The sequence below is a fragment of the Corvus brachyrhynchos genome, unplaced genomic scaffold (assembly GCF_000691975.1).
Source record: "Corvus brachyrhynchos isolate BGI_N302 unplaced genomic scaffold, ASM69197v1 scaffold19, whole genome shotgun sequence".
Lineage (NCBI taxonomy): Eukaryota > Metazoa > Chordata > Aves > Passeriformes > Corvidae > Corvus > Corvus brachyrhynchos.
Genome location: NW_008246061.1, coordinates 3,292,139 through 3,305,105, shown reverse-complemented (window position 1 = coordinate 3,305,105; position 12,967 = coordinate 3,292,139). Strand labels below are relative to the sequence as shown.

The following is a 12,967-nucleotide window of genomic DNA, read 5'->3' as shown; positions in this document are numbered from 1 at the left end:
GGAAGGTGAAGGAAATGTACAGACTGGGGGGAGGCTGAGGAGCCCTGGCTGGAAACTCGAAGGTTTCCTTCTAAATATAATTTTTTTCAAAATATCTATAAAGGAGAATTAAATTGAAAATTATCTCCAAGCACTAGAAAAGGAAAAGGGCGGTGGGCAGGTTACACTGGTGGCTTGGGCAGGACAGGGATCCTGGGGGGCCAGAGGCTGATGCAGTGGGGGCTCTATAGGATACCTGGCCCTGCTCCACACTCCCAGAGCAGCTGCTGCCTGTCCCTGGGGGCAGCCCCACTGTCCTGGCAGGAGGGGACCGCTAGCTTTGGGATCATCCTCCAGGGCTGTGCAACACCAGATACTGCAGCAGCAGCCTTTGGATTCTCCCCCAGGCGCAGTCCCAGCGACAGGCTTCCTCAAGCAGAGTGGCATCAACATTGACTCCAAGGGCTTCATCGTGGTCAACAAGGTGAGCCCAGGGGCAGCCCCCACAGGAGGGAGAGCAGGAGGAGCGGGGTCAGCTCTTCTGATGGATGATCTTCCCTAGGGTTCCAAACTGCTGCCAGGGGCTTTTCATAGCCTTTTATCTGCTAAGATTGGCAGAATTGGAATTTTGGAATTCTTTGGGTTGGCCTGTGCAGGGCCAGGAACTGGACTTGATGACCCTTGCGGGTTCCCTTTCATCTCAGGATATTCAGTGAGATGCTAAGATTCTGGGAGCGTCACCAGGAGTGCCTGGGACCCCCCTCTGCAAGTGGGGGTGTGCAAACCTGAGACCTGGATGCTCTGGCTTGGGTCTGGCTCTGAGCTGTCCTGGAGTGCTGTGGATATTTAAAGGGGAAAAAAATGAGAAAGATCCATCTTTTCAAGGATCCTAAAGGATCTCATCCTTTCTCCCTACCACCAGTGACTGTGATGGGAGCAGTGTTGGAGCTGGTGGGAGTTGGTGCAATGGGCAAAGGAGTGTGTTGGGAGGTAGGGCTCAGTGCCACTGAGCTTATGCTCATGCCTGCAATAAGCTGGGCTCTATCTGCAAACACCAACAAATTTCAGACTTCTGAGAGGGGCTCCAGGACACCAGTCCGTATCTCTTTTTACTCTATAACCCACTGGCCAAGGGATACTGTAGGTCCCTGCCTGTGTGTTCTCATTTGAAAGTGAAGAAGGCTGAATGAAATCTCCCCTGGGGGTCCCGCAGCCAGGCAGAGGTTTTCCCTGTGTTCTGGGGGATTGTGGCAGCACTGGACCACTCCAGCTCTGGAGTTTCTGTTCATGTAGAGTGCAAACCCCACTAATGCCCACCTCTGTTCCCCCCTGCAGATGATGCAGACCAACATCCCAGGGGTCTTTGCTGCTGGAGATGCTGTCACATTTCCACTGGCCTTGAGGAATAACAAGAAGGTGAATGTCCCCCACTGGCAGATGGCCCACATGCATGGTAGGTACTTTGCAGAAAAAAGCCTTTTCCAGATTCTCAGGAAATTTCCAAACCCTCCAGAGCAAGAATGAGACAACTGCCAACAGAGAGACTTGTATTGAACATTTTGAAGTGTGTGTATCTTATGCTGCCTATTGTGCCTTCATCTGTCAGCATTCTTGCCAAGCTTTGCCTAACAATGCCTCATCACCAGCACAGAGGAGCCCAGGGACAGGCTTTCTCATATTCCCTCTGCTCCCTGGCATTGTGCTGTCATTTGATATTGGTTAAAATATCAGGTACTCATGAAAATCATAACGAAGGGTTCATGAGTTAAGGATTAGGAGAAAACACTCTAAGGGCAAAACAGGTTCAAACCTAAAGGTATAAAGTAAATTTGTTCTTAACAGAGTCAGAGGAGGATAATGAGGAATAAAAGAAGCCTTTAAAATACCTTTTCCCCCCCCAGCCCCTCCCTCCTTCCCACCAACAGTGCAAGGAGACAGGGCGTGAGGGTTTTGGTCAGTTCTTCACTCGAAACCTTTCTTCAGTTCGCTTAGGGAAAGGAGTCTCTTTTTCCTGCTGTGCTGTGGGGTCCTCCCCATGGGAGACAGCTGTCTGTGAACTTCTCCAGCGTGGTTCTAATTTCATGAGTATCAGTCCCCCCCAACCTGCTGTAACATGAGTCCCTCCCATTGGCAAAGCAGTCTTCCCAAAACTGCAGGCTTGGTCATTAGTCCATGGGGTGTAGTCTTCTAAAGATAAGCTGCTCTAGTTTGGAAGCAAGAGTCCTCTTTATCTCTGGAAGCAAGGGCCCTCTTTCTCCGTTCAGGTCTTCCACTGGATTACAGCTTTTGCAGCATCCACCTGCTCTGGCGTGAGCACCTTTTCCCACAGTCTGTGAGTGGTTCTCTGCATCCCCCCATGGACTTCATGAATTACAGGGAGACAATTTGTTTATTATAGTCCTCACCACAGCTTGCAGAGAAATCTCAACTCTGACATTTAGAGCACCTCCTCTCCCTCTTTCTTTCCACTGACCTTGGTGTCACCATATTGTTTTTCTCCACATGTCCTCACTTCCTCCTCTTTCTCCGACTAGGAGGAAAAAATTTGCTGCTTGTAAGTACCATTGCCAACAAATTCCAGTTCAAAGATTTTTGCAAGATTTCGCAGTGCTGAGAAGTTGATCTCATCTAAGTTCTGTATCGGGGAATCACTCGCCACGTTTTCGTCACTGGCCACGTGGTCCCCGCCACCACTGTGTGGGTAGTTGCGGCTGCCGCGGCACTGGCACCATTCAGCGCCTCTCTTCATGCGGGGTTCTGAAAAGGAGAAGCCGCTGCTGCCACCCCTGCCCTTCTGCTCACAGCACGGCTGGCTAAAAGTGGCCAAGCAGGCAAAATTCACTGCAGGCCGTGCTGAGATGGCTGTGGCCACATGGCCCCAGACACACGGAATGGTCCCAGCAGTGGTGCCTCACCACCCCTTGGAAAAAAAACGCCGCACGCGGTTTTGATTTCCTTCTTAAATATGTCATCACAGAGGTGTTACCAACTTCTCTAATTGGGCCAGCAGCACGTCCATCTTCAGATCCATCAGAGATTGGCTCTGCTGGACACAGTGGAAGTTTCTAGCAGTTTCTCACAGAAACCACCTTTGTGGCTTCCCCCCCACCCCCCACCAAAAAATCAGGCTGTGTTAAACCAACACACATTGCTGTGGGAGCCTGCTCTTCTTCTTGCCCTGAGACACTTAGGAGTTCACATCCTAATGCCAACCTGGGCTGAGGTTCCCAGCTGGGCTTCCCACACTGCCAGGCTGGCCCAGGAGTGTTCAGCAGAGCTCTGATCCTTCTCCCATCTCATCAGTCTGAAACCCCTGGTGTGATGGGCTGCCCTCATGGCCACAGTCCCACAGGGAGGTTTCCTGTGCCCTGGGTGAGAGGTTTTGGAACCACAGCTCCAAATTCAGCCTTTGGACACATCCCCCACATCCAGACATGTTTCTGCAGCAGGGACTGTACCCCAGCAGTCTCCATGCCCTCCAAGGATTTGTCCATCCCATCCCCATCTGGATAGGAGCTCAGCACACCCTCAACCCTGTCACTGTTGCACAAGCTGGGGGTAAAGAGTCTCATGGGTACATGGCTCACAGAAGTGGAGGTGACAAGTAGGAGCTGCACCATGGGAAGGAGTCTGAGCCCATCCTTGCATGCTCCCTGCTTTGTATTTGTTGCTGTGTGGGTTTTCTCATAAGCAGTTCTTGGTTTCCCTGTACTCTGTGACTGCGGATGTTGATGCTGTGACCTGAGGGCAGAGCATGGAGCTTGACCTGGTGTGGCAATTCTCCTGTCCCTGTGCTCTCTTGCAGGCCGCATCGCCGCGCTGAACATGCTGGCCCACGGCACAGAGATCAGCACTGTCCCGTACCTGTGGACAGCTATGTTTGGGAAGAGCATCCGATATGCAGGTAAGAGGCTCCCTGGGGCTGCTGAGAATTTGTGCTGGTTGCAGGTGTCCTGGGATAGAGAAGCCAGGGTCACCTCCCTCGCTGTGAACCCTCCACAGGGCTGCTTCCCTGCCTGGCTTCTGAGGGAGTTCAATGTCTCCTCTGAAACCCATCTGCCATGAAGTGCACTTCTCTAAACATGATGGAGGATTGACTTAAATTAGATATTGGGAAGAAATTCTTCCCTGTGAGGGTGGTGAGGCCCTGGCACAGGTTGCCCAGAGAAGCTGTGGCTGCTTCATTCCTGGAAGAGTTCCAGGCCAGGTTGGAGTGGGCTTGGAGCAACCTGGGATAGTGGAAGGTGTCCCTGACCATAGTAGAGGGTGGAACAAGATGTTTTTCAAGGCCTCTTCCAACCCAAAACCCTCCTGTGATTCTGTGATCTTTGGTACCTGCATCTCCAGGTGCTGGTCTCTTGGTCACTGCAGGATGTTCTCCATCTAGTACTGGAATGAAATACCCTGTCTTAGAGCTCAATCCATAGGAATTGCTGCTGAATCCACTTCTGCTTTGCTTTCCAGGCCATGGGGAAGGATTTGATGATGTTGTCATTCAGGGAGATTTAGATGAACTGAAGTTTGTGGCATTTTATACCAAGTAAGTGTTTCTCTTGTCCATGTTCCTACACAGGCATTCATCTGAGATTACTCTGCTAGGCTGGAAGATAGTTCTGCCAGAGCTTTTGTCAGTCGGTTTTGTTCACCTCTGGACACTGACCTTGTGGGACACTTATACAAGGCCCTGGAGAAGTGATGGTCTGATTGTACAACAAGTTAAACTGGTCTTTGGACCTGGTGTCTCTGCCAAATGTAAACCCTTTGTCCTCATAATCTCTGGGAGCAGATGGTGGCTTCTACTGGCAATTACTATCAAATAATTCCTTCCCATCTCATCACCATGTTAATGATTTGTGACCAGTGCTGGACAGGGTGCTCAGGCATCACTGTTTCTGCTTCTGGTTTGACAAATTGAGCTCAAAAAGCTCTTCTGTCTATCGCAAACTGTGAAGGTTTGAAGGAACTCAGGAACTTTGTTACACCTGTAGTGAAACCCAGCTCCCCCCGAGGTTGAGAGCCTACCTGGGAATGCATCCTTGAGATGTGTTGGCAGCTGGGATGTGTTGCCTCAGCTGTTCTGGAGCCATGCTGGCTGTTTAGACTGGAAATACATTAATTTATCCCAAAAATATTTGCTGCTGTTTATTCTTCTGTTGCCTTTGTCCATCCCAGTCTGAAATCAGTGGCCACAGAACACGCTCATGCTGGAACCAGAGGGGTTTCTCCAAGTGCTTTCTGATATTAAGGATGAGGAGAGGGAAGCCAGGGAAGCAAAAGGCTGCCCAGCTCAGCCATCAAAGCACTTGGCAGAAGCATCCAGGCAGGGAACAGGAGGGAGCTCTGGACAGGAGCCAGCTCTGGCTCTGCAGACATCACTTCACTGCCCCTCTGTCCCCTCTCCAATGTACCCCATGCCTTCTCCCTCCCTGAGGGTGGCCCACTTGCCCATGTCGCTCCAGAATGGAGCTGGGTGGTTGGATGTGTGCATTGGGCTTGGAGAAGCATGGGGCTCATTGTCATTGTATCACCCCAGGGATCCCTGATGCTCACCCTCCTCCCCCTGGTACCTGCACACCTTGGGTAAACACCTGCTGCAGGGATGGGGCTCCAGATGGCACCTAGGGCCCTTTGCACATTGGATACAGCTCAGAGTGTGCTGGAACCTTGGCCAAAATTGCCTGAAGGGGTGGGTTTGTGCCAAGGCACCACCTGTGCTGGGGAGAGCTGCTGTGGGGATTCTGCAGCTGCTGTTCCCCTCCTGCAGCCTTTCCATCTGAGAGCATTTTATCTCTTTATCCCAACCCTAATCAGAAAGGAAAGGTCAGGTTGCTTTAATTAAACATCTGAGGAGGCCGTTCAAAGGGAACGCCCTGAGCGAGGTGCATAATCCCTGCTCCATGCCAGGGCCCCACAATCTGTGTGCTGTGGTGGCTGCAAGGGACAGGGGCTGCCAGGGAAACTGGGCTTGGCGGGCAGCACTGGGGGTTCCTTCTGATTGCTGTGTTGTTCTGCCACCCAGGAGGGGCTCCCGGAGATGGCGTGTGGGTACCAGGACGGCATTCCATGCTGAGAGCCGGAGGTACTGGGAAGCACCGGCTGGGGGGGGCAGCCAGTGTGGCCCTCCCCTGCTGCTTGGCTCCCTGTCTGTGAGAGGCCACTGGAACATTTCTTCCTCTTTCTTTTTTGGTGGTAGTTCTTCTAGTTGGTGATAATGCTTTTGGACTGAGGACAGTCCCAAGCTGACCATTTCCTCTTGCTTCCTTCTGCTATGCCCACCCTGTGGTTTGGACTCTTCTCCTCCCTGGTCCTCCTTGATTGTTGCAGGAACCGCTGGTGGTTCCCACTCCTATAGCCTGTCCTCAGAATTGGATTTCACAATAAGGCTTCTTTTGCCCCAGAGTTTGAAGAGGAAAGCTGTTTTGTCAGAGCTGTGTAGAGGTCAGTAAAAGACCCTGTGCTGGCAGGTGTAGGGGACAGCACTCTGCAGATGTCCCTGTGGGACACTGCCTTCACAACAGACTGATGTCATCCTGCCCCTAAGACCTTGGAGACCAGGGAATTGCTGTGGCTATCTTCTTCACAGTTCCCGACCTCTGTTACGTTGAACCCTGCAAAGGAAGGGAAGACCATGTAGACACATCCACTGTGCTTCCCTCTTTCCTCAGTCTTCACAAAGACTTCTGATTGCTCCAAATCTCAGGTTCAGGAAGGGAATTCTTGCTGCCTTTGAAGACCTTTTGAAAAAGAGGGATTCCTCCTGGCTTCCCTTTCTGTCTGACGAAGTGTTCAAAAGCCACTGCTGATGCAGGATGCTCCAGCTCACCAGCACCCCATGAGTTATTTTGCAAAAGGAGCAGCTACCCCATGTCCTGCTGACAGAAATGTTTGGGCTGCATGTGCCTTCCTGGCTGGCCCCTTCAGGCACTGTCTGGGCTTGAGGCTGAGCCAGTGGGCAGCTGGTGGGAGTATATCTTTTGGTTCCCTTGCACACCTTGGTTATTCATTGCTTGGAACAGCACATCTCCCACTGGTTTTGATGGATAGGTCTCTCCAACCACTTTGTGTTTCCCAGCTGGCAGCTGGCTCTGCTCAGGAAACTGCTCTCCTTTATTTGCTGTGAGCTTGTTTAGGAATGGGAGTTTTTTGAAATAGTCTGATGGAGCTGTCCCATGGCTTTATGGACAGATGTGAGAGATGGCTTTAACTCCCATGGCTGCACATGGCTGTCCTCTGAAACACAACTTTTGCTCTCCTCATCCTGGGAATTAGGCACACATCCCTCCCCACCCCAGCTGCTCTTTGCTCTGTTGATCACAGAGGTCTTTGGCAGTGGATATAAGAGCTGATCTTGGTTTAGTGGATGCTTCTACTCTTCAGTTTATTCAACAATATCACCAGAGTTTAATATCTTACGCACACATCTTCCCTGATCTCACAGAGTGCATTCAGTTATCTCCCCATGAGTCAGGCTTTGAAAGTTTATGCTTGGATTGACCTCGGCAAACCTCAGATGAGAAGGGCCCTTCTCGTTTGCATGTGACCTTTAGCCAAAGCTCCTCCAGCAGTTTTACATCCTCTTCCTTCTGCTTCATTTGTTTTCCACTCAACCTTTGATCCCAGCTGCACTGGGATCCTGCTAGGGGAACAGTCAGCCAACCTGGACATCCCATATACATGGGGACTTCCTTGCTGGGGCTGTGGGGCCCAGGGGTTGGACACCCAACTGTCCCAGTGCCTGTGGAGCAGCTCAGAGTGGGCCACTCTGCCCATTTGGAGGTGGAGATCAGGAAGGAGATGTGGAGCATCCCAATTGAGTGTTCCACAGGGAAATCCTGACCACCTGCCTCTCCACTCCCTCAGCACAGGACTGCAGTGCAGGGATCACAGCTGGGCATCCTTTGTGGTGTCCAGGTTTTTATCCACCATCAGATCTACCTTTGGTGGTGTTTTCCCACAGATGCCAGGGTGCCAGAGCTGTCTCCATCACCTAGGCACCCTAGTGATGCTCACCACATCAGCACATGAACATCGGTGGGACCAGTGGGGCCAGCCTGCTGTGCCACTCTGTGCCCTCTCCCGATCCTTGTTCCAGCCACTAGCACAATCCCTGTGGTGCTCATACCTTGGGATCGGGCCCGGCTCTGGAGTGGGTGTTCCTCTTTGCCTCCCTCTTTTCTCCATCATGGTGGGTTTTGGGTGATGGAACTGTGGCCATCCAGGCTGCCCTAACTGCTTTGCTCTGCCTGGCCCTAGGAGTGACGAGGTGGTGGCTGTGGCCAGCATGAACTATGACCCAATTGTCTCCAAGGTGGCCGAGGTCCTGGCTGCTGGCAGGACCATCCGGAAGCGCGATGTGGAGTAAGTAGACAGGCAGTGGGAAGTGGCAGTGCCAGGGCACTGGCTAAGCAGAATGCTGGGCAGAGCTGAGCTTTCCCACTGATCCCTCTCCATACCCTTCTTGCATCTCCCTTCCTGTTCTGCTTCCTCCATCCCCCCTGTGCTGCTTCCTGGCTGCCTCCTGGTCTGGCATCCCACACACATGGGATTTATCTTAAACACCAGGAACCAAATCCCTGCACAGACAGGATGGGATGGGGATACTCCCTGCCTTCAGGCACTGGCACATCATCAATGAAGCAATGCCTGATGCTGGGGTGCACCTGGGCACCTAGTCAGTCAAGGAGACCTGCAGAGAGGGACTGGGTGTGTAGTCTGTGCTCAACTCCCTATGCACAGCCCAGCCCAGAGAGCTGGTGGTGCCAGGATGCCGGCCTGTGGTGTCTCAGCCTCTAGTTCCTTGGAGCAGAGCTCATAGGCAAAGGGCAGTTTTCTCCCTTTGCTTCATTCTTAAGGCCGTGCAGAGGAAAGAGCATAGATTTGTGCTGAGGGTGGGTGCTGGAAAGCAAGTGCCAGGGAGGTGATAACAGCTGGGAAGAAGCCTTTTGAGTGGGAATCAGAACTGCTGAGGGAATGTGGGTCCCTGTCCCACGGGTGTTTCCACATCTGGAATAAAAGCAGATCTTTTCAAAAGCTCAGGGAGAGGAGCACTCCCAACCCTCAGGCAGCTCTGAGCCAGCTCAGACTCCCTGGGCACCCCTGGGATGGGGAGCATGTCGTGGGCCCACCCAGCTGAGACCGGTTTCATAAAATGACAGAATAGTTTGGGTTGGAAGGGACCTTAAAGCCCAACCAGTTCCACCCCCTGCCATGGTCAGGGACACCTTCCATTAGCCCAGGCTGCCCCAAGCCCTGTCCAGTCTCACTTTGGACACTTCCAGGGATCCAGGGGCAGCCACAGATTCCCTGGGCACCCTGTGCCAGGGCCTCCATCACCCCAGTACATCAGGAAATGGTTGCTGGTGTCCCACTTTGTGGCTGGGAGGGAGGTGGTATCTTGTGGGCATCTCAGGGGTGGGGAGGAGCTGCTGGCACTGTGATGGGGCTTGGGGACTGGAAGAAGCCAGATTAAACCTGAATGCCTTTTCTCTCTCTGTCTCCTGCTGCTTTCACAACCTTAGGCTGTTTGTCCGTCATGGCAAGTATGTTCGGTTTGGGGTCCTGAGTGTGCTGGGTGTGAGGGGCTGGTAGGAGGGACAGCCGACCCCCTGACTGGGCCATGTCCCTAATTCCCATGGGGGGACACTGGTTACATGGATGGTGTCCTTGTTTTGCATCCCCCTCGCATGGGGGGCAATGGTGGGTGGTAGGGCTGTGACTGCCAGGAGCCACATCAAGCACAGATCCATGGGGAATGGGCAGCTGCCTTTTGGCTGGGACCTTGCTTGGCTGGGGGTTTGGTGGTTTTCCGTGAATTTTCAGCTGAAGGGCTGCTTTTAAGTATAAATAAATAAAATATTTGAGCTTAGTTTTACACAGAATTGAGGATCTGCAGATGACTTTTTGGACAGTTTAGTGACAGGTGAGTGAGGGCAGAGGAGGGAGCAGGGTGTTGGGATGAACACCAAGTACTGGACTAGCACTGAGGCACACCAAGAGCATTTCCCTGGGCATGTTGAGAAACCCCTCACAGTGCTGTGGTTTTTCTCTCTTTTAGAACTGGAGACATGTCCTGGCTAACAGGAAAAGGCTCCTAACGCCGCTGATGGCTGAGCCCTCCTGATGCTGCACTCGCCATGGGGAGATGGGATGGCAGCTCCACGGTCTGGTGGGAACCCCATGGCTCAGCCATTTTCCTTTGAGACCTGGATGAACCCACGCCTGGCGTTGTGCACTGACCTTCCCAGGAGGATCTCCCACCACTCCTCTGCCCCTGTGCCTGCTAGGCTGGGGCTCTGCTGTTGCAATTGCTGTGGAATGCTGGAAAAGCAGCCCCCAGAGAGCGTGGGGTTTGGCACTGGTAGTGGGCACGGGTGCCGTGTGGCTCCGGATGCTGCCATCGGGCTGAGGGTCCCCAGGCGGGTCTGCCCCATGCATGCCCCTCACCCCAGCAGCACGAGTGCCTTTGGTTGCTCCTGTGCTTTCATGCATGATGCTCCTTTCCAATTTCTCTTCGCTCCCAGCAGAGCTCCAATGTGCATCCCTGCAGAGCCTGACATCTGCTCCCTCCCTGCATGGCTGCAGTGTTTGCCACAGCTCTCCCTGTGCCCACCCACCCCAGGGGGCATCTGAGCGGGCCAGGAGATGGGGTCACACTGGTGCTTGTGTTGTCCAGGCTGGTCCTGTGCAGGCCCCCAGCAGAGGTGGGTCCCTGACCATGCTGAGGGCTCTGGAGCTCATTGGTCCCCATCCCAGCATCTCCTGTCCTGGAGCAGCCAAGAGGCATTCCCTTGTCTCTGGGGGCTCAGCGTGGGCTGGGGAACTGGCAGTTCTTGGTCCGTTCCCGGGGTAGCAGGGGTACCTGAAAGCTGTGATGGCTCAGCTGCAGCCCTGGGCTGGGTGGCCACCCTTCCAGCCAGCCTTGGGATATCTCTCCTTAATACTATCATGGGATCACTGATGCTGCTGAGGTGTTATTCGAGGAAAAGTAGTTGGAGGAACATTTCTGACTGTCGATCCTCTGTCACTTGTCTGGCGTAGTGACAAGGCTGCATTTCTCAGCCCACTATGCCAGTGCTCTGCTGTCCTGTTCCCTGCCCCATGCTGAAGAAGAGCCGTGTCTCCAGCTCAGGAGTGGACCTGGCCAGCCACAGCCCTGTGCCATCAGCCCAGCAGAGTGGGGGTTGAGGGTCCCCGTTGGAGAGACTCCAGTGCTTTGTTCTGGGGGTGACTCCTTCCCCAGCAGTCAGTGTTTTACCCTGAGTCCAAAACAAGAGGATTTATATTTTTAATTTGATTCACCCCCTATGAATTAAAGCAATACTATTCTTGGGATCTGAGTAATTTCTGATTCCTTCCAAGACCTTGGGTGACCTATGCAGGTTGGCCAGGTTGTTCAAGCACCTCCTCTCTGGAGACTTCCCACCTGTGTCCAGCTCACCCGTATTTATTTCCACTCTTTCAGAGCTCACCTGGGTAGAAGTGCACCAGTGTCTATCACATCTCTGGTTTCACTGCAAAGCTTTTCCCAGGTGGAATGACCAGGAGGGACAGTAGCAGGATGCGCACACTCCAGCACATAGTGATGAACAAGGACCACTGTTCATCAAGGACTACTGGATCCAAAAAATGATGGGAACTTGCAAGTCTCATCTCAGGTTCCAAAAGACAAATGTCAGTGTTTCTGTCCCCAGGTCCTCCTCTGAGGGCAGGGGTGGCTGGGGCTGCTCAGCTCCCAGAGCCCCAGACAGGGCTCTTCCAGAGTGGCCTGGGGCCATGGGCACTACCCAGGTGGAGGCAGCTGCCCAGGTGCTGCCTCAGCTCTGCCCACTACCCACAAAGATCTGGCTTTTTATCCCATGTCCTGCTGGTGAGATAGTTGGACTCGGCTTTGGCAGCTCCCCAGGAGACCCAGCTGGAGTGCCAGGGGACTCTGGGGCACCACAAGGTGATATTCCCTGGAGCTCTGTGTTTTCCCCAAGCTCTCTGACTCCATGCTGGGTGAGACTGGCAGCTCCCCCAGCACAACTTGGCTACACTGGGGACACACTAGCAGAGTGCTTTGTTTTTCAGGAAGATGCTTTTTGACCTCCTTTGCCTCTGATGCTGCCTCATCCAGTACTGGGCATGAGCTGCATAAAATGGGTATCACCCCCATGTGCACAGGGCTGAAGACCATTCAGGGGCCAAGGAAGGACTTTCTGCCCCAGTTTACAGCTGCAGTGGGGGTAACAAGTCCCATTCCCTGCTTTTTACAGAGGAATTGTTTCAACCAGGGCTGGTAATATCATCTGTGACACAAGAAATTCCAGTCACGACTGTAGCTTTCCTTGGGACATGTGCCAGGTCATGGGGTGGGGCTGCTGGCTCAGATGGGTATTGCTCCTCTGCACAGGTGTGGGGTGGTGTTAAACCTGGGACCCCTCATCCAGTGCCTTGGCAAATGCTTCTTGGTGGTGAGTCTGTCCAGGCACATGGGCAAGGCTGGGTTGTGTTCTCTGTCACCTCTCCAGGCACATCTTGCAACCTCTCATGCCAGGAGAGAAAGTTTCCAACTCTACTTAAGAAACTGCCTGTTCCCATGAGGCATGAGAGCCCCGCTGTGGCACATGCAGTGACCCCCGGCTGCAGTGCCCCATCTCAGTTATCTTCACCAGACTGCCCAGTTATCATCTTGGTTGCTCACCTTGCAGACTTGATGCCCCCAGATCCTGAGCTCTCCACCAGCTCCTGCTCCTCAGATTCTGGGCTGTGCCTGTCACCCTGCCCATGTCTCGCCTGTGTGCTGGCAGGACCTGGGGGACAGCTGGGGCTTTGCCTCTGCCCCACTCAGGTGAGACCCCACTTGGAGAACTGCACCTAGCTCCAGGGTCCCAGCACAGGAAGCACCTGGAGCTGCTGGAGCAAGTCCAGAGGAGGCCACGGAGATGCTCCGAGGGCTGGAGCCCCTCTGCTCTGGAGCCAGGCTGGGAGAGCTGGGGGGTGCTCACCT

The 12,967-nt window shown here is 53.4% G+C and overlaps 1 protein-coding gene across 5 annotated transcripts in view; it reads left to right on the top strand.

Moving 5' to 3' along the window:
- The window catches only part of AIFM3 (apoptosis inducing factor, mitochondria associated 3), a 45,671-nt gene extending 34,361 nt beyond the window's left edge, over window positions 1-11,310 (top strand). Inside the window, exons 14-20 of one of the 5 annotated variants that reach the window (XR_001865948.1) lie at window positions 387-463; window positions 1,315-1,432; window positions 3,785-3,883; window positions 4,444-4,519; window positions 8,233-8,337; window positions 9,498-9,898; window positions 10,034-11,310. Coding sequence is in view for 4 of the 5 variants with exons in the window: in XM_017746518.1 (XP_017602007.1) it covers window positions 387-463; window positions 1,315-1,432; window positions 3,785-3,883; window positions 4,444-4,519; window positions 5,999-6,188 (560 nt within the window). In the remaining variant the exon portion in view is untranslated. Of the gene's footprint in view, window positions 1-386; window positions 464-1,314; window positions 1,433-3,784; window positions 3,884-4,443; window positions 4,520-5,998; window positions 6,247-8,232; window positions 8,338-9,497; window positions 9,899-10,033 lie in introns of those variants that run through there. The other 4 variants (XM_017746519.1, XM_008642938.2, XM_008642940.2 and 1 more) reach the window with 4 other exon arrangements.
- Window positions 11,311-12,967: the final 1,657 nt, after the last annotated feature.